This window comes from Clarias gariepinus, chromosome 3, assembly GCF_024256425.1.
Source record: "Clarias gariepinus isolate MV-2021 ecotype Netherlands chromosome 3, CGAR_prim_01v2, whole genome shotgun sequence".
Taxonomy (NCBI): Eukaryota; Metazoa; Chordata; class Actinopteri; order Siluriformes; family Clariidae; genus Clarias; species Clarias gariepinus.
This window is the reverse complement of record NC_071102.1, coordinates 14,173,727-14,198,274: the sequence shown is the minus strand read 5'-3', so window position 1 is coordinate 14,198,274 and position 24,548 is coordinate 14,173,727. Positions and strand designations below refer to the sequence as shown.

The 24,548-nt window shown below is 39.3% G+C and overlaps 2 protein-coding genes across 3 annotated transcripts; one reads left to right on the top strand and one right to left on the bottom strand.

Annotated features, from left to right (window-relative positions):
• Positions 1 to 242: 242 nt before the first annotated feature.
• Positions 243 to 22,994, bottom strand: nudt19 (nudix (nucleoside diphosphate linked moiety X)-type motif 19). Of its 2 annotated transcripts, none has more exons than XM_053492864.1 (3): positions 22,211 to 22,994; positions 2,425 to 2,632; positions 243 to 948 (listed from the first exon to the last, which is right to left on the bottom strand). In XM_053492864.1, exons 1-3 carry the CDS (start codon positions 22,967 to 22,969, stop codon positions 743 to 745), a joined length of 1,173 nt encoding a protein of 390 aa, XP_053348839.1. In that variant the 5' UTR covers positions 22,970 to 22,994; the 3' UTR covers positions 243 to 742. The 2 variants fall into 2 exon arrangements, with proteins under 2 accessions (XP_053348839.1, XP_053348840.1); XM_053492865.1 differs by having other exon boundaries at positions 245 to 948; positions 22,220 to 22,994.
• Positions 6,157 to 20,522, top strand: LOC128518894 (cilia- and flagella-associated protein 57-like). The gene is made up of 23 exons (XM_053492254.1): positions 6,157 to 6,204; positions 8,292 to 8,457; positions 8,683 to 8,990; positions 9,157 to 9,398; positions 9,507 to 9,675; positions 9,842 to 9,991; positions 10,096 to 10,235; positions 10,714 to 10,897; positions 10,996 to 11,106; positions 11,275 to 11,448; positions 12,253 to 12,426; positions 12,522 to 12,683; positions 13,594 to 13,743; positions 13,911 to 14,010; positions 14,189 to 14,313; positions 14,462 to 15,769; positions 16,043 to 16,210; positions 16,320 to 16,499; positions 16,607 to 16,705; positions 17,266 to 17,397; positions 17,949 to 18,089; positions 18,598 to 18,685; positions 18,945 to 20,522. Exons 2-23 carry the CDS (start codon positions 8,298 to 8,300, stop codon positions 19,100 to 19,102), a joined length of 4,623 nt encoding a protein of 1,540 aa, XP_053348229.1. The 5' UTR covers positions 6,157 to 6,204; positions 8,292 to 8,297; the 3' UTR covers positions 19,103 to 20,522.
• Positions 22,995 to 24,548: the final 1,554 nt, after the last annotated feature.

Sequence of the window (24,548 nt, the reverse complement as noted above, 5' to 3'; positions counted from 1 at the left end):
GTGTGGTGAATTTGTTGAGGATGACTAATTTATTAAGTTTTTTTTTTTTTAATGATGTAAAGGCATTTCACATTTAAAGTAGCAGATCTTCTCTTCCCGCCTGCGATGCAGCAAAGCCTATATGTTCCCTCAAGCCCGGCCAAATACACCGCTAAAAATCACATTAAAATGTATGCAGTAGGTTTTACGTGTGCGCACAAACAGGCAAAAAACATCTTCCGCCCTCCCAAGTTTTAATTTTTTACCACAAATAATGTTCAAACACACCAACTTTTTACAGTTTTATTATATGTGTAGATTATTTTTGTACATTCATGTGCTGTAACTGCTTTACCCTTGTCAGGGTCATGGAGAGTACAGCACCTATGCAGTACTATAGGGTGTAAGATGAGAATACACCATGCAAAAATCAGTCCATCACAGGGAATCGCACATTTTCACAAACCCATTACACCTACTAGACCTGTAGCATGGGTAGTTATTTTTTCTATATTAGAGTTGTGTGACAACACCAGTCTCCTGCAGTACTCTATATAATGTAGTAATCTTTATGATTAATCTTCCTCGAGCCACATACACAAATTCTACTGCACGCGCTCCAAGGGCCAGCTAGCCTGACTGAGAAGATGTATCAATCAACTTTAAATGTTACATATTTTTTGCAATATAAAACCACATTTTTTCTATATGTAAGGCGATGAGGGACCTAATTTAGGCAAATTGTTGTACCCTAAAAGCACTGTTAGAGCTTGTTGTCATGACGCCTGGACTCTGAAACGGTAAGTGGAGATAGATGCTTGTATTTAGGTGTGATGTTCATAAAGACTGAGCCATTGTAAGGACTGTGATACACGATGCGATGCAGATTGGGACTGTCCTTCTGCAGCTCTTCCAAACACTTCTCTGTAGACAAATTGCTATCAGGTTTCTCAGGGTACAAACTGTCACCTGCGGATTCACAGACGCGACAAAAAACGTTACCGATGTTATTTTTACACTGTAGAAGAGAGCCTGGAGTCTTCGTAAGCTAAACATTTCTGAACACACGTTTCACAACCACTGTCTCCAAGCTATGCAGCAGTTTGTAAAACATTACCTTTTAAGTACATACTTCAATTTGTTTTGTTTTTATCCCCCAAATCTAGTGTAAGCAAACTTTCAACAGACATGAAGTACATGCCATTGGCTACTTATTACTGCTAGTTATGGACAAATATTTATTGAAGTTGCAATGTTGAGTGTATATCTGACCAAAAATGTAAAAGGCAACATCTGGCTTATGTTTTTTGTAGTTCTTGAAATATGATTACGTGTTATCTGAACAAGCAGAGCTGGAAGAAATGGATAAAAATGTTGAAAGAAAGTCATAATCTAAGTAATGCCTAAATTCATTCATGTATGGTATTTGTTGAGGGTTAAGGGTTTTTCTCGAGGGCACAGCAGATTGGCAGTGCTTAAATTTCACCTTACAACCAAGATAACAACCAGAATTCCCACTGTTTTACCCCCCTCCTCTCTATACTCAGCCTACTCAGCCCTATAAACACTTCAATGTTATTTATTGTTGTATTTACTCTAAATAAAGCCTGTTTTTCCTACTTGCAAAAACTGTAGTCTCCAGAATTTATTTCGATTTTAGGCCATCTAAATGGCCAGCCATTAATTAATTTCCATCCAGGAACCCCTGTAGTCCAACTAGGGACTGTGGAGGCTATTGTATTTATTCCTTTTTTACACTACGGGTAATTTGGAAATGCCAATTAGCCTAATTTGCATGTCTTTGGACTGTGGGAGGAAACTGGAAAACCCAGAGGAAACCCACCAAGCATTGGGAGAACATGGGGTCAGGGGTAGCTCAGTGGTGAAGGCATTGGACTACGGCTCGGAAGATCCCAGGTTCAAACCCCTCAACCACCAAGTTGCCACTGTTGGGCCCTTGAGCAAGGCCCTTAACCCTCAACTGCTTAGATGTGTAATGAGATAAAAATGTAAGTCGCTCTGGATAAGAGCGTCTGCCAAATGACTAAATGTAAAAATGCAAACTCCATGCACAGAGACCCGATGCGGGAATCAAGCCCAGAACCTGGAGGTGCAATGCGACAATGCTAACCACTAAAAATTTAGTGATCTATAAATTTATACATTAAATAAATGTCTGTGTTTATATAAAGTAATTGAAATTTTTCCATTTTACACTAATTAAAGCTGTCTGCAACGAGTCAATAATGTTAGAAAAAAAAACAACACTTTATAGTTAAAGCTGATACTACTTTTATCAATATTGACCTGTGATTTTTCAATATCAGTGATTTTTCTGTGTGTAAATCTGCAGTTTAGATGAAGCCTCACCCTATTAGTGCATTGATGCTAACATCATTAAATACCACATATATAATTTTCTGGCGAGGAAAATGTGATCCAAACCTGAAAAGAGTGATATGGTGCAGTCAGGAGCTTTCAGGATAACAGGCAGGCAGCGCTCACAGCCTTCTGTCGATCTCTGTTTGGTAAACTCATGAAGGTCGCTTAGAGAAGGAAAATTGCTCATTCTACCAAGATCGTATAACTGTGGTGTTGCGACCCAAACTTTTTTTTCTCGGAAGCTGTGCAGTATGTCAGTCGGTGTAGACCACTGTAGGAGAGGGGGATAAGATGGTACATGGTCATGTTAAAGTAACAAAACACTCACTTGCAATGCATCCCAGACAGTGGGCTAAAAACCTGTTACACACAGGTAGCAATGGTGATGATGTTTATAAGTCGTTCGAGGATTTATTATATGGATTTAATACTGGTGTAAAATAACTGACACAATCAAACCCTCGACCATGGAGTTTGCATGTCTCTCCCTGTGGTTGGTGGGTTTCCTCCTGGTACTCCTGTTTCCTCTCACAGTTTAAAGCTCTTCCCAAATTGCCCAGTTTGTGTGTGTGTGTTTATGTCTGTGTGTGTGTATATCTGTGTGTGTGTCAAGGGGGCTACTTCAGGGTTGCTAGCCAGCAGCAGTTTAAATAACCACAGCCCATGACCTGGCCCTTTCTAATGGGATGTAAATGTGTAAGAGTAGACTTACATGTAACTTTTCATAACACAAGCCATGTTTCCCCTTTTTGCTGGATGGGTCACTTTTTTAGGGGGGAGAATTGGGAATCACTCAAAAAACAATCAAAAAACTCACTGTTATATTATGAAATCCAAAAATCCTCTTTTACACTTTTAAACTTGACTTTGTTGGCAGGTGCAGATGAAGCTCAGTTTTAAACACTCCTAAATAAGATAAAGCTGCATTGGATGTGTATTTCAGCCCGGGAGTGCTTGATAAAGTCAACAAGTTAGCCGAGCTTAGAAAAGAGTGACGTAGTGATGGCGAGATTAACTGTAGGTGATTTTAGATTTACACTTTTACCAAAAGGTTTACTGCAGAAGCTTTATTTAACTGATTGTACTGACATCTAGTGGACAAATTATATGTATGTATAAATTCTATTCTATGTATAGGATGCTAACTGTAGTCCGCCTGTTTAAATGGTGAGATGTAGTCTCTCTGAAAGTGTTTGATATCATGGTATCTACCACACTGAATATGGACCAGAGAAAGCAAAATTTAAGTAGCTGTCTGAGAAGAAGGAAAAAAAAAATTATCAACACGTATGTTAAAGGTAAAGGCTCTAAGCAGATTAATGTTTCTGTGACTACTGTCACAAATATTATTTGGATATTTTGGGTCCATGGGACTAAAATCAACCTCCCTGATCATTGAATTAAACAGAAGTAGTACCGAGTAGTAACCATCGAGCCAAGAGATTTAAGATGAACTCCAAGGTCGTGGTTCATCAGTGTCGGATTGCACCGTTCATTGCTGTTTGAGCAAATGTGGACTTAATGGAAGATGACCCAGGAGGACTTCCATTGGTGAAAGCAAATCATACAAAAGCCACAGTGCAATTTCTCTTAATGAATACCGACAAGCCACAATGCTTCTCTGAGAATGTCAAACTAGATAAAACTGGAGCTCTTTTGGCAAGTCACATCAGCTACATAAACGTTTTAAAGAAAAGAACACTGAAAGATGGACGAGGCTTGGCGATGTTCAAGGGCTGCTTTCTTCCTTCTCGCACAGTGTTTTGAGTCTGTTTAGAGTACAATGAAATCCTATCAAGGCATTCTGGAGCAAAATGTAATTCAAAGTTTCAGAAAGCTCAGTCCGCAGGTCATGTGTCCCACAACAGGACAAGGACTCAAAACACACAGATAAAAACACCTAAGAATGGCTAAGAATAAAACATTGGCCTGTTAATAAAAGTGGCCTTCTATGAGCCCTGGTCTAAATCCTATTAACCGTCTGTGGAAAGAGCTGAAACATGCCGGAGGCCAGACCATCTGATGAGAGGTGCAGAAGTCTCACTGAGTGTTACAGAAATTGCTTGATTGCAGTGACTTTTTTTTGTCCAGGTCATTTTTATTGTGCAAGTTTTGTGTGTTGAATTTCAATTTTAAAGTCTGATTTTCATTAATCAATATTTATTAAATTAAGTTCTCTTCAGTTGCTGTTCTGAAGCCTGCAGAAAATTAGAGGAATATCTATCTAAAGTGGATTATAGTTAACACTTTTAAAACCAAGTCTTTTGTGGGTCTTTTTTTAATACCCTGGGGCAGTTTAAATCAGATTGTTTTGAGTGTGTCAGACTTCTTAACAGAACACTCCCCAAATCCTAAACACAGAGTGTATTTAGGAATTGGGGAATCCCTAAACAGATGACAATAAATTAACACATATTGATTTGAATTCATATATGTAACTAAATTATGTGCCATAGTTAATTCTATTCTATTTTACTTTTACTTCTATTTATTGTTATTTTTCTTTATTTTGTAATTTTTACATTTTATTTTCCTGTCTAATATATATATTTTTCCTAATCTAACTTTTCCTTGCTTCCCGGTAAATTAATCAGAGCAACTGTATAAACAAGAGCAATTTTCCTCTGGGATTAATAAAGTTCTTTGAATCTTGAATGAATGCATCATGTATATTTTATTTTATAGTATTAGATACTATTGGAGTTTAGATCGTTTAAATAGAAATTTAAATCAATAAATAAAAGCCATCAATTTCATATCATGTTTGGACATATGCCTATTGATTTATCACATCATTATTCAAAAAGACTGACATGTAAGCTGACATTGATAAAACGAAGAGAATGAGAGACACAGCCAAGACTTGTGTATTGTTGGCCTCTTGGTACAGCGCAGTACAATGGTGGTTACTCAATAGGTGTACAAGAATATTTTATTAATTTTATTTATTTATTAATTAATTTGTTTGATTTAGGTAGTAAGTACAAACCATTATTAGTTTTTTTTGTGTACTTTATAAATCAATCAACTAAATAAATAAAATCTATATGACATTATACTATAAATATGAAAAAAATAAACTGACAAGCTGTCTTAGTTTTCATGATAAGCGTCTGTGGAAACTGTGGAACATTTTTACTATATAAACTACAGTATATAACAAATCACTAAAACCTAACTAATATCTCCATATACATTATCTATATATGCACATAAAACTAATGTCTCTCTCTCTCTCCCTCGATCAATAAAAATAACATTTCCATGCGCAGATTAAAGTTCATCACTGTGTAGCTTTTTTCTTTAAACTGACACAGAAAACAAAAACTCATTCGTGGATGTCTTTAAATAATAATAATAATAATAATAATAATAATAATAATGTTAATAATAAATGTAAAATTATGCTGTCTTCATTTTTGTAACAATTGCGTGCACAAGCAAACATCATCATTATTATTAATAATGTGTTTACCGGCGGTTGCCCTCCACTATGCTTTTTTTCGCGCCACCTTCTGGTCTCCTCATCTACCTTTCAGTTTGAATCCTCCCTTCTAGTCCCGTCGCTTTAAGGAAACCCATTAAATACTTTTTTCTTGTCCTCTATTTCCATTTGTAGGTATAAAACATAAAAAAATATATATCTATGTCTACCAGAGCCGCCTCACTCGCACCTGTGATTGACGCGCAATAATGGTTGCTAGGCAACCCGCCGATAACTTGTAATGAGATTACGCCACATTGTTGTTGTTTAGAGAGATACACGCAGAGCATGATAGGTTATATTCACAAAGTTTAAACTTATTTATTTCATATATTTTGTCAGTTTCTCCAGAGACAGAGGTAAGCCCTCCGAACGCAGCACAAGTTCGCTACTGAATTTTACGTTTTTACACTTCTATATACTGAGAGGGCGGGAGTTACAGGGCTGCGTTCTCATTGGCTAGCTGCTGTATGGCGCAAATTTCAGGGATGCGTCCTCATTGGCCAGCTGCGGTGAGGCGGGAGTTACAGCTTCCCAGCTGTTTAAATCTCAGCTACATTACAGCTTTGGTTTCTTTGCATAAAAAGCATTACTAACGCTTATATTTCTCAACTGCTTTTCATTCTAAAGGGTTTATGTTCTATGAGTAGAAAAGAAAGACCACAGTTTAACCTCAGTATGGCCGCGGATACAGATTGCCTGTTGAGTCTGGTTCCTCTCAAGGTTTCTTCTTTTTGCCATCTCAGAGATTCTGATTATTATGGTCTACACTAGTAATGGGAAGTTTAATTATTTTAGTGACTCGGTTCTTTGAATCTCGTTCATCAAAATCAACAAATTTTTAGTTAGAGTTAGTTAAATCTCGAGTCATTTAGTTAATTTCGTTCTTTTTTAAGAAATAAATGAAAATGTTGCATTTTCAATAAAAAAGACCCCCAATACATCTACATACACAAATTTTGGCTATAGTTCCAGTAATGGAAGTATTTCAATGCAGCTAAGGACATATTATAATCAACAGAATGAGTAGCTCATCTCTTATATCTTCAATTCTGAGTCGTTCGTTCTTTTGAATCTATTGCATTGCATAGCGTGATCTAATCTCACACATTTTTAAGATTTGGTAAGACAGCCTTTGCAACACGTTTTTGGCACTATCCATGCCTGTGTGTTAACAGTTCATTCTGACAGTGATTCACTTTGTAACACTGAATTAATTAAGTTATTTAAAATTAAGCCTACATATAAGTGGTTAGCATTGACGCCTTGCACCTTCAGGGTCCGGGTTAGATTCCTGGGCAGGCTCGATTCCCGGCTCTGTGTGCATGGAGTTTGCATGTTCTCGCCGTGCTTTTTGGGTTTCCTTCGGGTACTCTGGTTTCCTCCCACAGTCCAAAGACATGTAGGTTAAGTTGATTGGCGTTTTCAAATGGCCCGTAGTGTGTGAATGAGTGTGTGAGTGTGTGTGCCCTGCAATGGACTGGCACCCTGTCCAGGGTGTACCCTACCTAGTGCCCTAAGATTCCTGGGATAGGCTCCAGGTCCATACGACCCTGAATACAGGATAAAGTGGTTCAGAAGATGAGTGAGATGAGCGAGCCTACTATACAGAGTAACCATGGTTCATTTTTTTGTTCTACACTTTGATCATAAACCCTCAAATTTAAAAACAACCAGTAAGAAACAAATTTTATAACGCATTTTATCCAAAAAACCAACAGAGCCAATGAGAACGCAGCCAAATAACACCTGCACTTACAGGAATATATACAAGTCAGAATTACAAACATAGAATTCATCATCAAAATTTTATTTTATTCAATTTAAATGTATTTTTGTTCTTGTTCAACCATTTGTGGCACAGATCTCATTCCTTATAGGAATGAGAGAAAGGAAATTTGTAAAATTTGGAATTGTGTGTATTAGCAATTTAAGCAGCTAAACTGGCATAACTTATTTGTTAACAATATCCAGACTTCACTACTACAGATGTGTTGTAAAAACTTAGCTCTTTTATCACTAAACACTTTTAAATAAATGTGAAGTGACCTTAATTCAGTTAACTACGATAAAGTGAACTGTAATACCTGCTAAGAGTCCCTTTATAGGTCAAATTTATCTTCTCAAATGTTACTTGACTGATGAAAATCGTTTTTCCCTTTGTAATTTTTATAACAAACATGTTTTTAGGGTATGCTAACCTGGCTATGCCAGGAATAAAAAGCATGCTGGTTCCATCAAAAACATTTCCTACTTACCTGCAGCTACATCTGATTACGATCAGTGTTACTGATTTGGCTCAAGCTGTTTTTCTTCTCGACTGAAGCAAATTTGAAGAAGTCCTTGCATACAAAACTTAGCCAGTTCAAAACCACTAACTTCTTTCCTTATCTATGTGCTGTGCTTGTGTCTTGTAATTCTAATGATTTTCCATTTCTCATTTTAGACTGCAATGGCTACAGAATTGAACGTAGAGCCTCACCATGTGTTTGGTTTGCGCCGGGACGTGAGGAACAACTTGTTCTTTCTAGATGACGAAACCGTCATTTTCCCAAGTGGGAACCACTGTGTGTACTACCACCTGCTTGAGCGATGGAACAAGTTCATTCCAAGTAAGCATTCTGAGAGATTTTACTGACTGTATGACCATTTTAAAACATATCCAAGCATTTAATTATTCAACCTTACCTAAACGATCACTCTTTGTTTCCTAATATGATTTATTTGCTTCATTAACTGCTTCTGTAACATATTGTGTAAGCACTAGACAGAAGTTAAAAAAAGGCAGGTTCTTTAAATAAAACATGGTGAAGGCTAACTTTTACATTACCTCACAGTTGCCAAAAGAGGCAAGCGCATACAGTCTCTGGCTATGAGCCCAAACCGGCGCTACCTGGCTGTTTCGGAGCACAAAAAACAGGCCAAAATCTCCATTTATGATCTTCAGAACTTCCAGTGCCATAAGAAACAGGTTCTGACGACTGAGGAGATCAACTTGCAGGAGTTCACCTGCATGGCTTTTTCTTCAGACTCCAAATACCTACTTGGCCTGGCTGGAGGTCTTGGAAGTACTCTATTCTACTGGGAATGGGAGAACAATGAGGTCATATCCACTCAAAGGAGCACAAGGTTCAGCCTCAGTCAGGTACAATGACTTATTTTTTCAAATGGACTAAATAAGGTGCTTTTAAAATTATACTAAATTTTACCCTATTTACTAAATACCCTATTTTATGGCACAGTTATAGCTTCACAGCAGCTCTTAATTAAAAGTGTGCATATAAAAGTGTTTTGTTCTTTCTCAATCTCAGGTCAGCTTTAACCCCAATGACAACATGCAGATCTGCGTGACCGGAAAAGGAGTCTTTAGGATCTTCAGATTGGAGAAGGGAAGACTGAAACGGAGCGACTTGTCTAAAATTAACACAGATAACATCCTGTGCCACACGTGGCTATCTGAGGACTATGTCGTTGCAGGGACAGATATGGGAAAACTGCTCTTGATGATTGTAAAGTTTGGCCATGTGCAGTTTTTGGAGAGCCCGTATGAGAGGTAGCAATAGAGAAAACCTTGTCTTGTCTTGCTTGTCTCGGCCTACACTGTATATTTTTCAATGCAATTTTCCCAATTGTCTGCAACCCACAATCTCTTCCTCTACAGGCAAACTGAGAAAAGTGACTCAGATGGGTTTATTTCATCACAGAATGAAATGCTGGGCATCACTGCCATCACGCAGTACTCTGGTGGCTTTGCCTGCTCAGCCGGCCCAGCCCTGGTTTGCCTCTATATGAACAATGAGGACACGTACAGGAAGATCATGGAAATAAGAGTGAGGGCATTTATATAAAAAATTCAGAGCAGCAGGACAAGTTTATGATTAAAGGTCAAAACCATAAGGGATTGATGTTTCATTTTGTCTATATGTGCACTCCCCTTAGTGAAATAAGCACTAAGGGGAGTGTTTATGATCTGATCTAATCTGATCTGATCTGCAGATTCCTCAGGATCTGTGTCTACAACCGAATCAAGCTGAGTTGCAGATGATTAGCTCTATGTGCATAGGTCCATCAGGGGAGATGCTGGCCATCAGCACAGACCAAGGCCAAATATACCACATCGACCTCACCTTATATGAGCTTGGCAAGGTGCGACAACGCATTATATGATATACACGAAACATCATGCTATAGCAGTATAAAACAGACATCCCGCAATTGACAAAAACACCTTGTGACTTTTGCCCCTCCAGTGTAAGCAGGCCTACTTCGAGTACCTGTCTGACTCTTTTCACTCGGGAAGCATCACCGGCCTGTCAGTCTGCTCATCTAAACCTCTCTTCGCCACCTGCTCAAAAGACAAATCCGTCCGCATCTGGAACTACCAGACCAAGTAGGAACTGTTAGCGTGCATTCTGATCGGGTTAAAGCTCCCTGTAAAAGGTATTTTACTATAAAAAAAAAAAGAAAAAATCCATTGCCATGGGGCATTGGTTGCTCAGTGGTAGGTTTCTTGTCTGCCATGCAAAGGCTTAGCTTCAATTCCCACCTAATGCCCAAATCCCAGCAACTGGATGCAGTGTCGGTCCCACTCCCTGATGAAAATGGGAGGGTTGTATCCGAAAGGGAATCCAGCATAAAAAATGTGGCAAGCGGATCAGATGCCCCACTATGGCGACCTCTCGATGGAAGCGAACAACATTTAAGAGTTATGCACATTTCAATAGTATATGTTTTTGGTTTAATAAATATTCAATCCTTAATGTCTGTAGTGTAAAATTTCTACAGTAGCAGCAACTAGTAGATTCTAGTATTCATCATATAAATATGAAGCGGTTAGCGTATTTTACACAGATCAATGCAGTTTTCAGTTTTTTTTTCTTCTGCAGTTCTCTGGAGCAGTACAAGACGTTCGCTGAAGAGCCATGCCGCATCTTGTTGCATCCGAATGGTCTCTTCATGCTGGTCGGCTTCTTTAACAAAATCTGCTTCATTAACCTGTTAGTTGACGGATTCCACACTGTCCAGGAGTTTTTCATAGACGCCTGGAACGAGGTGAGGCCCAACTGTGTTGTTCTATGGCGTCTATGTTTAATTTATTGTAGATTATGTGTATAATCAGGCAGTAAAATAAAGCACACTCGTATCCACAGTGTGTGTTCAACCACGATGGCAACATGTTCGCCGCTGTCAGCAACGATGTGATTCATGTCTACAACATCAAAACAAGCAAAAAAATTGAACTTAAGGGCCATACTGAGAAGGTCGGTCCATTTTACTAAAGCAGGTTTGCTCTTGAGTACATACATGGGAATATGTGTGTCACTAAATCATGCTATACAAAACATGTATTATACATCTCTGTATTTTTAAACCCAGTATTTTTTTACATCATTTAAATTAAGAATCTATGACACATATATCCGGGTCAGGTGTCGTCTGTAAAATGGAGAGAAGATGACTGTCATCTGGTGATGTCATGTGGGTTGGACAGCACTGTGTATGAGTGGAACGTTCTGACCGGAGCACGAAAGTTTCCCAGCATCCCGAGATCCCGTGTCGAATCAGATGTGATATATCCGCCCAACACCGAACACGTCCTCACTGTAAGCAATAATTTCAAACTGAAGACATTTAGAGATGGACAGGAAATTATCCCAGACCAATGTTTTATGGATAAAGTTACCCTGCACATTGCTCAACTTCACAACACTTCATGAACAAAGGCTTTAATCCACACAGGTTTTAAAGCCATATATTGTGCAGATACACCAAAAGTATTTGGCCAAACCTGTTAATTATTAAGTTCAGGTGTTTTAACCAGGCCCCTTCTTCCCAGTAAAGGACAATGCTATGCTTTAAACTTACTACTTGTTACTATTTCTTGGTGTGAAAGAACTTGACTGGGCCATGCACAGAGCCCCCACCTCAATCCCATCAAGCGCCATTGGGATGAACTGGAACGGAGATTGCGAGCCAGGCCCTCTAGTCCAACATCAGTGCCTGACCTTTACACAATAAATGGGCACAACTTCACATAGAAACACTCCAAAAACCTGTGGAGAGACTTCCAAGAAGAGACTGTCATAGCTGCAAAAGGGGGACCAACTTCATATTGAAGTTTATGTATTCTGATACAATGTCATTTCAGGTTTGGCCAAATCCTTTTGTCCAATTAGGTTATTTTACATTGAGTATGTATTGTATTTTTTTTTTCGACTTTTTCCCTTTGGAGGGCAATAGAGATTAACACTGACAAACTTTTTTCTTTTACAGGCGAATTGTTTGTGTATTTAAACTTGTTTTCTTATGTTCTTTATAACTCTGTGATCCTGAAGACTTTGCTCTATGTGTCTATAGACAGAATGACAAGGTTTACAAGATTTGTATTTGATTTTGTTTGCATTTAGCTCCTACGGGAAAAGTCCTCAGATAGCGCTACATATACAGCTATTTCAATATCTCTTTCTGGCCATGCAGTCTTCATAGGAACCTCAACTGGTACAGTTTTGGTCATGCCATACCCATTACAAAAAATGTCACCAAGGAAAGAGTATTATGCTCATTCTGGTCCCATCACCAAGGTATGTGTGTGTGTTATTTAGAGGTATGTTATTTCCTCTGGCTGAGCTTTTTTAATTATTCCAATTCAATATCTTTTCTTTTATCGTGTTTACAGATGGTCATCACACCTGGAGACCATTATCTGCTGACTGCCTCAGAGGACGGCTCTATCCTCATTTGGATGATCACTGATCATCTTGGGCGCAAGTTGTGCACCGAGAAGGAGATATCTTACACCGAAGACATATTCTGTACCAAGACCTGTCTGAGGACAAAGGTAAACAATCAGTGATCCATATATTGTTTGAAAGTTACTGAATGATGATTAACACCAACACAGTGATTAGCAATGCTGCCTCACAACTCCAGTGTCCCCACTGCCTCAGATGCATCAGCAACAGACCCTTACTTAAAAAAAAATTTCGCATCTCTTTCAATCCAAAGAGATGACTTGGCATGCGGCATCCCCATCACCTGGCACAGACGTTGGATTGACTCCCCAAATTATGGAAAGAAGTGGACCTCACCTCGAGGCCCAGAAGTTTGGGAGTGAGGAGAAAGCGTGGTAGACTTTAATTGAGAGAGTGGGATGTGAAGGCATGCGTCCCTGGGACTTTTAAGGCGGGCGGACTGTACATTGTTGTTTGATCACTTTCACTTTTCGGAGAGAACCGGCCTTCGTGGTCGAGTTACCAAAGAGGGAAGGGCTGCTGCATCAATGTTAAGGCTCCCTTCCCCTTCTGGGATCACTATTGTAGTGACCGGAGGAGCAACAGCCGATGTTGCCTGCATTGCGTTGGCCTCCCATCTGTGGCCGCAAGAAGGACTGTTGACTCAAGAAGGACTGGGTGGGCCGGCTGGCCGCTACTGCGAGAGCAGTATTGAGAAGTCTGTGGATCCGCTACCACCGCCATCCTTCGCCAGCCGAATGCCTGTATGCCAGCTGGGTACTACCTCTGAACCAACATAAAGGCTTGAATGTTCTCTTTCTTCTGGGTTTTCTGGTGTACTTCACATAATACATAAACCTTTCATGGTAATAGCTACTATGGAAACCAGATATATTAGATGGAGTGAATTCATCTATAACTGCAGTAAAATACCATATTTATATCCTTGATATACTGCAATTTAGTCATTATTTGGTGACAGATTTGTAAGTCCTTTATACTGTGTTAAAATTTCAGGACCAGATTTTAACTAAGAATGAGCTGACGTGTCTAAAGGTGGAGTCAGAGCACAAGCTCAACCAAATGAACAAGGAGTACAGGAGGAGGCTTGATGACATGGTGCAGAAATGCACACAATACACTGATGCTTTGAAAGTCCAAAACATGGTCAGGATTTAATTAATTTTACGACTTTTTTCTTTGACTATGGTTTAAATGTATAGAGTTACAGGTAGCGAATGAGTACAAGTAATATTAAAAATTAATGAATAATTTTAATTAAAAAAAACTATATATATATATATATATATATATATATATATATCTCACTGTAGCTGCTGACTGATGAGGAAGAGGAAAAGATCACTGGTGTCTTTAACCATAAAGAGCTGGTTGAGAAAAAGAAAAAACAGGCCAAACAGATGGAGAATAAAAGTAAATATATTTACCATATATGTATATATTTAGTTTATACACTCTGTATGTATATATAGGGTTTGGATTTCAAACATGCATATTTGTTAAATTTTTTGGATTACTTCTTGCACTAAAATGATTAATCTGCCACAAAATAACACATAATTTAAAAAGCATGTGTAATTTTGTTGCCCAGCATGGAGCCATGTGGAATATGACCTGAATCAGTTAAAGAGGCAGGAGAACCATGAAGAAATGCTTTACCTGCAAGGGGACGCCATAGAGCAGCTAAGGCGGTCCTGCGAGGGCAAGCTGCATGAGGTACGGAATTTGTACTAATTTTGCTCTTCTCCAACCTCAAATTTAGTGCGGGAGCTATTTCTTTGCTTAAAATATAGTCTTATTTTCAACTTTCTCAGTACATTTTTAAATGTTCTGTTTTTCCTCCATTTTCACTCTTCACCAACAGGTCATGTTCCAGCAAACGACTCTTAAGCTGTCACAGAAGACCATTGAGTCTGAGAAGATTCAGATGGTGTCACAGGAGACTCCTCACATGGGGTCATATGAGGACATTGACTCTGAGGAGATTGAGGAGCTGTCACACGAGAACACTGAGTCTGAGAAGATTCAGAAAGAGTCACAGGAGAACAGCGAGTCTAAAGAGATTCAGAATGGATCACAGGAGAACAGTGAGTCTGAGGAGATTCAAAACGAGTTACATGAGAACAGCGAGTCTGAGGAAATTCAGAAGGAGTCACAGGAGAACAGCAAATCTGAAGAGATTCTGAAGGAGTCACGGAAGAACAATGAGTCTGAGGAGATTCAGAACGAGTCTCAGGAAAATATTGACTCTGAGGAGATTCAGAGGGAGTCACAGAATAACCGCAAGTCTGAGGAGATTCAGAATGGATCACAGGAGAACAGCGAGTCTGAGGAGATTCAGAACGAATCACAGGAGAACAGCGAGTCTGAGGAGATTCAGAACGAATTACAGGAGAACAGCGAGTCTGAGGAGATTCAGAACGAGTTACATGAAAACAGTAAGTCTAAGGAAATTCAGATTGAGTCAGAGAATACTGAGTCTGAGGAGATTCTGAAGGAGTCACGGAAGAACAGCGAGCCTGAGAAGACCCAGAAAAAGTCACAGGAGAAGATTGAGTTTGAGGAGATTCAAAATGATTCACAGAAAAACAGCGAGTCTGATGAGATTCTGCAGGGGTTATGGGAAAACAGCGTGTCTGAGGAGACCCAAAAAGAGTCACAGGAGAAGACTGAGTTTGAGGAGATTCAAAAGGATTCACAGAAAAACAGTGAGTCTGATGAGATTCTGCAGGGGTTATGGGAAAACAGCGTGTCTGAGGAGATCCAAAAAGAGTCACAGGAGAAGATTGAATCTGAGGAAATTCAGGAAATGTCACAGAACAAAATGGAGTCTGAGGAGATTCAGAAGGAGTCACAGGAGAACAGCAAGTCTAATGAGATTCTCAAGGAGTTACAGAAGAACAGCGAGTCTGAGGAGATATTGAAGCACTCACAAAAGAACAGCGAGTCTGAGGAGATTCTGAAAGAGTCACAGAAGAACAACGAGTCTGAGGAGATTCAGAAGGAGTCACAGGAGAACAGCGAGCCTGAGGAGATTCAAAAGGGGTCACAGGAGAACAGCAAGTCTAAGGAGATTCTCAAGGAGTCACAGGAGAACAGTGAGTCTCTTCAGGGAGAGAGAGAGAGGAACCGCAAGCTTCTTCAATATGAAAAGGATCTTATGGAAAAGCAGGTGTGTGCTTTGGGATTTGTTTATTAGCCATGGAGCAATAAAATAATATCTGACAGTTATTTTTCACTATCTGCATCTATATTTAGCATTTTATGTACACAATCGACATGGCAGGAGAGTAGTACTGTCTACTAGTTAAAACCTACAGTTATAAATGTGTTTTTAAATGTGAACAAACAGCAAACAATTGTGCACAAAGTGTTATTATCAATCATGGTGTAATACGATTTACATGCTCATTAGTGTAAATAACGTGCATGTGCTTGTTGGAAGCTGTTGCAGCTGGACAAAGTCCGAAAAGAGGTCCAGGATCGGGACATGACCATCCACAAGCTGAAGGATGACCTGAAGCGCATTCAGTACGAACATAAGGATGCAGTCAAAACAATAACGGAGCTGACAAAGGAAAGAGAGGAGCAAAATATGACCATTGCTACACAGGTGAGAGCAAGCTAACTCTAATGCTTTTCAGCATTATATGCTTAGTTCATTCATACAATGTCTTTGACCGTAACGGAGTAATTAAAAAGAGTTTGTTTTGTGTCTATAGAAAAAAAAGATCTCATCACTGCTTACACAGCTTGAGGATTGCAAAAAGGAACATGAGGAGAAAAATGTCAAGCGGTTGTTAAAACAGTCAAAGCAAGAACGAGATCAAATGAAGAATTCAGCAAAGGAAGATGAGCACCTGCAGAAAAAAGTTGAAGTGAGAAAAACACTCCTTAAAGAGGTGAGACGTTTAGCAAGTAGATTATTATTATTACTATTGTTGATGATGATGATGAGCAGCTAAACAGAGTTTTTTTTTATTTATTTTTTTTTTTATCTCAACCCCAGACTGAGATGATGAGGATTATCAACAACAAGCAGATCATTGAGGGCCTGAAGAAGAAGCTGATTGCCAAGGATCAGGAGTTGTGCCAGGAGCGCCATAAGGTTTGTTTCACCACAGTTTGTGTGTCTATTTATTGATATTAATTGATGATAATTTCGGCATCATTTCTTATGTATACATATAATAAAACTGTAAATCCTGTACCTTGACGATATATATGGAAAAAAAAATTGTGGTGACACAAGATGTTTTTTGGAAATTTTGTCTATTTGTGCACGCATGACGTAAAAAGTACTGTATGAATTTTTTAGCTTGAGGTAACATATAGGCTTTGTTTCATTTGGCCCACAGAAAAAGATAATGTGCTAATTTTAAATTTAATCGTCATATGCCCTTTTATCATAAAAAATATTACTTTATCCCAAAATTCAATAGAGGGCACTGTACATTTTTAAATATACGCTTACTGTACGAGTGTGCATTAAAAATCTACTTAATAAATGCAATCTCACACCTTCCTGAAAAAGGAAAAATTAAGTTGTTTATTGTTGTTGTTGTGGTATTCCAATTCTAGAACTTAGCATCCAGTTGGTGATATGGATAACACCTATTCCAAATTTAACCACTAGTGCCATTGTTTGTACTGTCTTCATATACTCAGGTCAGAAACATCAAGAATTTGGTTGAAAGGATGAAGGAAGACATGCAGAAGGGCTCCAACTTTCTTCAGCATCCAAAGATGCTGAAAGATTACTTCGTTTTACTTAACAGACGCTACATCCATAAAACAGATGTAAGTTAAATACACATGCACACTGACGCTAATACACTCAGAAAAAGTACTAGGGGAAAAAAAATAAACGTGCGCCTGAGTAATCTCAAAATGCTGCATGCTCACAACTGATCGACACGCTCTCAAGGATCATTTAAGACAGTTTTTTTTATAGTCCTATAGAGGCAACACGTTGTATACTTGAACTATTCGCACATTTTCATCATGTGTGAAGGAGTAAATTCTTTGCCAAGTTTGTTTAAAAATGATAATTATGGTGGACAACAGAGATACGTGCTCCTGAGTAACAATGTTGCTTTTTGTTGAATTAAATGTCGAATTCAAGTATTTGAAGTTAGTTTGTATTGTTTAAGTATGCCCTAAAATTGAAACAAAATCTAATAATGAATTTAATATCAAATCTGGGTATTTTTAAATCTTGACACTCACAGAATCACAATATTAATCAAATTGGCACCTAGGTATTGTGATAATATTGACTGGTAATTCCCATCCCTTACAGTACACAGCCCAGTTTACTTAGACCTGACTGAGTGTGATGTCTGCTCCAGGTGACAGGTGGAACAGATGCTGAGGTCATGACGGAGCACACCAGGCAGATGAGGTTCCTGGAAAGGCGACTGATGGCTCAGAAGAAACAGCACGCCATGGAGGTCAAGAACCAGGAAGCATATTGCCCCAAGACTATGAAGGTTTAAAAGATTGATCATCAATTTTTTTTTTTTTTTTCTGATTCAATAATTATTCATTACAATGTTTCATTAAACACACACCACACATATATATGGCAGTTTAAACACCAAGCTCTTCACTTTAAATTTTAAAATCTACAGAACCCTTGAATATTTCACATTTTTATTTATAGCTGACAAGTATATCTGTGCATTGTCAAATAGAAATCAATATTATGGGTTACATCTGTAAACTAGAAAAAGCTTAGTACTGGACCTAGTGGGATACCACCAACCTGTAACAAGAAGGTGATTCTAGTACCTGCTCCTTTCTCCCTATCTTTGATTATCACTCTGACCACTCATATTTTGACCTTGAACCATCTCCAGGCAGGAGAAAAAAAAGGAAAGAGTTTCTATGCCTAATGTCCGAAAACATATTATGAACAAATTAGCCAGTCAGTAAACAGAGCTAGAGCTAGATGTAAAGATTAAATACACCTTGACATTTTTTTGTATATGTGTGTAGATTGCCACCTTGGTGTGTCAAGACCTTAGCCAGGATAGAAAAAAGTATTACGAGATGCTCAAAAAGCAGAAGCTCCCAAGCGTTGAAAGTAAGTAACAAAAAAAGAGATACATACCTGTTATAATCCACTTTTGCATCTGTAGTCATTTAACAAACGATGCATTAAAATGTACAACTAATTCGAACACCTCAAAAGATGGCTGTTTTATTTATTAAAACTTTATGCACAATGCATTATAGTCAGCTTTAAAATCATTTACAGTGAGGTACAGCATTACAGACATGGCTTAAAATTTTTTTCATCTGGTTTAAAACCCCTTAAAAACCATCCATTTTTTTCATTTCAGGGATGGTACCATTGGAGCAGCCAATGCAAGAGTCCATGAGTGTAATCAAGATACAGAGGCTAAAGACAGAGGATAAAAGACAAGGCCCACGTTCATTCCGGTGTTCATCGGGTCCCTTAAAATTGCCACCTATTAACCAACAAAAGAACAACAGGTGACCGCGAGGGAAACATGTCCAAACTACATCTTTTCAAGAATCTACTCACTGAGTGCCTATTAGCTTATTTGGTCCATCCTTGCGCACCTAGGGAGGAGGTTATTTCTAGGACACGGTTTTGGAGTGGCTGGTTAAAGGGTTGATACGTTGAGCAATCTGGCATGCTAGGTAGGTGACAGGAAAGGAGACAGTATGCTGGGGATTGTTATGGAGGTGTGGAGGCTAAACGATCATGTGTGTGCCGTTTAAGTGTGGTCGCTGCAACGACCCTTCAGCCACCTGAGGATGGAGTGGGTAGGTGGTAGAGTGGATGCCAAAGTGAGGGGGATTGTTAGTAGGTAAAGTTGTAAAGCTGCTTTGTGACAGTGACCATTGTTAAAAGTAGCAATGGGGGGAAATCGATTCAGTGGTGTATCATGATTCTTTTGTGTGGCTATTCACGTATCGCCACGCTTACAAAATTACTATTTTTTAATTAACATTTAATTAATACTGTATATGTTTACATTTTAATTTTTACATCCTGCATGTGGTGCTTTAAACTATTCACACATGGACATGCAGCACAGCATCCTTTGTGGTAGGATCAAATTAAGTTTTTTCAGGAAAATAATTTCTATCCAAATTAAATCATGGTACAAACAGAATCGCAATACAAATCAAATCAGCACCTCATGATAATATTATATCAGGGGATTCATGGTGATTTCCATCCCTAGCTAAAAGCGTTATGTTATGTTACCTATCATGTCTTAAGCTTAAGTGTGGGAGCTGTGATGACCCTTCAGCCTTCAGGGGGTCGGAGGCTTTGCACCCTGAGTATGAAGGTTTGGAGCTTAAACTATCATCTGTGCTTCACTTAATTATAAGAGCTGCAACGACGGTTCCCACTTCATGGGGTTGGAGTGAAGAGGTGATAGGAAAAGAGACAGTGTGGGTTTGGAATTTGGACATTTGCACATGTACTTGAAGGAACAAGCGTGAGAGTAAACCACAGAGTGTGGAGGGGAAACTTCCTCAATTGCAGACCGAGAAAAAGTTCCAAAGTCAACGATCAGCTGGAAAATCCATGCTTTTTTGGGGATTCTCAAGGGCCAGTATTGGAACATTATCAGGAAAAAGGTTCAAGAATCAACAATGCTTGTTACAGTGAGACACTTATTGAAGATCTGAAGCCTAAACTTTGGATTAAACACATAAATCCCTTGCTATCCAAGGGTGTTGTGATCTTGCATGACCATGCATATCCTCATAATTTTGCCCACACTGTCAACACATGCCAACATGAAGACATTCGTGGCACGGAATACGACAGCTTGTTGACAGATGAACAGAGTGGATTTAAGATCAAGGAGATTATGTCAAAAAAATATGCATTATGTATTATTAAAAGTATATTTAAATAAATTCTACATCCAAAGTACAGATTATTTTTTAATCACCCTCCCTCTTCATGAATATTTCTGTGATAATGTTTGTACTTTAACTGTAAACGTCCTTGTTGCACTTCTACTTTAAAGTAAGTTTAACAGTTTTTATTTAGCTAGCTAAACAGGAATACAGAGAGCTGTGGAGCCTTAACACCGGAGAGGATTCGTTCCAGTCTTCCTTTGAAAACGGTTCTGTGCTTTCATTGTGTCAGAGCATGCACTGAAAAACTGATCCGGCATTTCTAACCACTGGTTTTAGGAACTGGAAGAAACCTGTAGTCCATACTCTTGAACAATCATGGATAATGTCATTTGAACAGTCACTGTACAATGACAGCCAGTAGATACACTGCAATATGCAGTCAGAGCCAGGCAGCAGAAACACAACTGGCGCTGCTTTAACCATGTCAAAAGTTCTTGTGTCATGCCAACACTAAAGCATCCTAGACCACACATGTGTGAGTTGCTTCTCATCCAATGGAGTAGGTTCACTCACAAAAACATCCCCTGAGAGCAACTTCTCTCAACCACCCAAGAATAGTTTGGTGATGAACATTGCTTTTTTTCTGCATGATGGAGCACCTTGTCATTAGGCAAATGTGAAAACTTAGTGGCTCTGGGAGCAAAACATTAAAATTAGGTCTCCATGGCCAGGAAACTCCCAAGAACCCACTAATCCCATTGAGAACTTGTGCTCAATCCTCAAAAGGTGGTTGGACAAACATTGATTATGTAAGATCAATGGGCGATATGAAAACATGTACACCCACCAACACATCCCAACACACAACCACACCCCGACACACTACTAACGGTAATTTGGTTTTGATTAACCGAATCTGCATGTCTTTGGGCTTTGAAGTTTTTTCAAGCCTTTTCATATGAAATCTAAATTACTGACACTACATAAAAAGGGCATGAAGTTGTATTTAGCAAATGTGTTTCTTTTTATCTAATAAACAATATAAATGTATGCATATTTACAAAAAAAAAGAAGAAGCATGGATCAGAAGATAAAAAGCATTAAGAATTGTGTTATATGTGGTTCTGGCCTCGACTGGTGTTGGCAACTGTTTCTCTGGGGACTTGACAGTTTGATAGTTCAGGACTGGAACTTCTTACAAGTCTACCTGAGTCTTCAATAACTACCTGGACTCCATATTAACATCAATTAACATTAGCTATTATAACTGAACTGCCTGCCACCTAACACACTGTATAGATGCAGATCATTTACTGCTTTCTGTTTCACCCAGATGAGGATGGGTTCCCTGTTGAGTCTGGTTCCTCTCAAGGTTTCTTCCTATTACCATCTCAGGGAGTTTTTCCTTGCCACTGTCGCCCTCGGCTTGCTCACCAGGGACAAACTGACCATTTTGATTCATACACATTCACATTTCATACAAACTTAAATAATTCTTTCGATTGTGTAAAGCTGCTTTGCGGCAATGACAATTGCTAAAAGCGCTATGCAAATAAAATAAATTGAAGTGAATTGAAATATGTCCTAACAAAAAAAAGGTACTTTTTTGCCCTGTTTGAGACATTTTTTAGCACCAGCACACACACTGGTTTGGCCGCATGCAATCTCCATACCGGGAATTGAACCCGGAACCTGGTGGTGCTAAAACACCCACATACCCCTTACACACCCCTTATACACCCATATACACACCCACAGATGTCACCTTGCACAGCTGGATCTCCTGCTGGTCCTGCAGTGTGTCAGGGATCTCCTGTAAGCAGCACATGTAGAAGGCGGTGTCGTACCTCCTCTGCTGCACAGATCCGAAGACGGGTGTGAGCCAGTTACCCCACTCGTACAGAGCCCAGATGTTAGGTAAACACTCGAGCTCTCTACACATCTGGATAAAATTCTCCGAGCTCTCCAGGACTTTTGCTCTCCATTGAGCGATCAGACTTTTGTCCCACCGGTCAGACAGTGCTGTAAGCGGAGCGTCACCATGACAACCGGCGTCTGCCTGATCACCGGGGACAACCAACAGGACCCCTGACTCCTCGAACGTCTCTCTGAGTGCGCAGATCCTGAACGCCACGTCCCCCGGGATGGGAGACCCGAGCCGGCTCCGGTCAGTCGCGAAGATCGGCGGTCGCGTCTCCATCGGCTGCTTCACTGGAGCCAAGCCGAACCTCGGCAAGTGACGAAACGATTTAAACACTTCTAACCAGTCGCTGGAGAAGTCGGACGGATCCGCTAACCCGCCTGGGAACACGTAGGCGTTCGGCATGAAGCCGCTTCTCCCGCTCCGCTTCAGCAGCAGGACCTCATAGTCGAAGAGTTTGTGTGTGTTTGAGTTATTGACTAAACCTGAATCAGGAGTCTCTCTCCACAAACACTCGACACCTCGCCTGTACTTCGTTCCAGCAGCCAAAATCACAGTTGCCGCCTCTCTCCAGTGCTTTAAAGCGGTGTTCATTCTGAGTTTCTCCCAAACATGGACGTTTCCCTGTACCAAAACACTGAGAGTCACTGGGAGTCGGTTCAGGCTCCAGGCTTCGGAACAAGGAGTCGAATAGAAAATGATTCAGCTCAAATTGAAGATTAAAAGATTTTAAATGGTTCTTCATCCTTTACATCACATTCATCAGGAGTCAGTACCAACGTTAGACTTTCAACCTAATCTTAAACATTAAAAAACTAATAATACTGTGCACGTCCTTTATTAATACTTAAAGTTCATTTAGGAGTCGACTCCAAAATTACTCGAATCGGATCGAGTCCTAAACCACCTTCTAGCCTACTTAATGACGTCAAGGCATGCGGCCCGTTACATGGTGTAATTCTCACCTAGCCTACTATTTACCAGGATATGCGGATTGAGACACGTCCTTACTTCTTCTTCGCTCCCTCTTGTTGTAGTTCTCTTTCTTTAGACTTGACTTGTTATGACAAATGCACTACTGCGACCTACTGTGCACAGGGTGAAGCTGAAGGTGACCGAGAAACAGTGTAAGTTAGTTTGCTGTCCCTTTCTTAAACTAATATATCAGTAGTTTGACTTTTTGTAAATATAGCCAAATATAATATAATATTAATAAAAGCAATAATAATAATAATAATAATAGAAATTATAATATATAATTTCAAAAACAGCTTTTTAGCAGATATTTTATTACTTGATTGTTGGAAAACTGTAGCTTTACTTCAGGTATGATACACATAAATTAATTTTTATTTGTATAGTGCTTTTAACAATAGCTCTTGTCTCAAAACAGCTTTACTGATTTATTTTTTTAAAAAAGGAATTGAGTTTGAAATGTGTGATATCACGTGTATAAGTCAAAGTGATCAGATTGTCCCTGATGAGGAAGTCGAGGGAAACAGTATCAAGAAAAAACTCCCTGAGATGGAAATATGAAAAAAATAAAATAAAATAAAAAGAAACCAAACTCAACGTTGAACCCATCCTCATTTGGGTGATAACATATCAGGAATTGATCTGCAGTCAGACTGAGTGTTACACGGCTGGAAGTTCTGTATAAAAGTGGAAAATATGGAGTCCAGTTCGTTATTGGAGGCTGAGATACATAACTGTAGGAAATTCTAGTCCTGAACTATTGGGCGACTGCAGTCACAAGTCCACAGAGACCAGCTATCTGCATCAGCCGAGCCCAGGGCCGTCTTCATGGTGAAGTGGGACTGTCCCCAGTCACCAGATGCATCCCAAGTCGACCACACGAGCCTCCATGTGATGAGATCGCTAACCAGAAGCGAGGCACCAGGCAGTCAGGTCTAGAGGACGGGGGGGTCTGGATCACTGGCAGCTCAGGAGCAGCATGTAATGTATAGCTCGAAAGAGGAAGACACTGAGAGAGAAAAGTAAAAGACAGATAACAGTTAGGTATGGTCACAGTCACATGATGTACTAAATAAGGTGAATGTATATTTAGTCCAGAGTGCAAGCAGGGACTCTGGCAGGACTGACTATGACAGCAGGAAAAAAAAGGTAGAGTCTGAAGGAAACACAGACATGAGGGCTGCCTGGAACTAAAGTT

Coding starts and splice junctions, on each gene's coding strand:
- LOC128518894 (XM_053492254.1), top strand. CDS start 8,298: ATGGCTACAGAATTGAACGTAGAGCCTCACCATGTGTTTGGTTTGCGC. Junction 8,991..9,156: donor CAAGGTTCAGCCTCAGTCAG/GTACAATGACTT, acceptor TCTCAATCTCAG/GTCAGCTTTAACCCCAATGA. Junction 11,449..12,252: donor ACACCGAACACGTCCTCACT/GTAAGCAATAAT, acceptor GTTTGCATTTAG/CTCCTACGGGAAAAGTCCTC.
- nudt19 (XM_053492864.1), bottom strand. CDS start 22,969: ATGAACACCGCTTTAAAGCACTGGAGAGAGGCGGCAACTGTGATTTTG. Junction 2,633..22,210: donor AGCTGTGCAAGGTGACATCT/GTGGGTGTGTAT, acceptor CCTCTCCTACAG/TGGTCTACACCGACTGACAT. Junction 949..2,424: donor CACCATATCACTCTTTTCAG/GTTTGGATCACA, acceptor GTGAATCCGCAG/GTGACAGTTTGTACCCTGAG.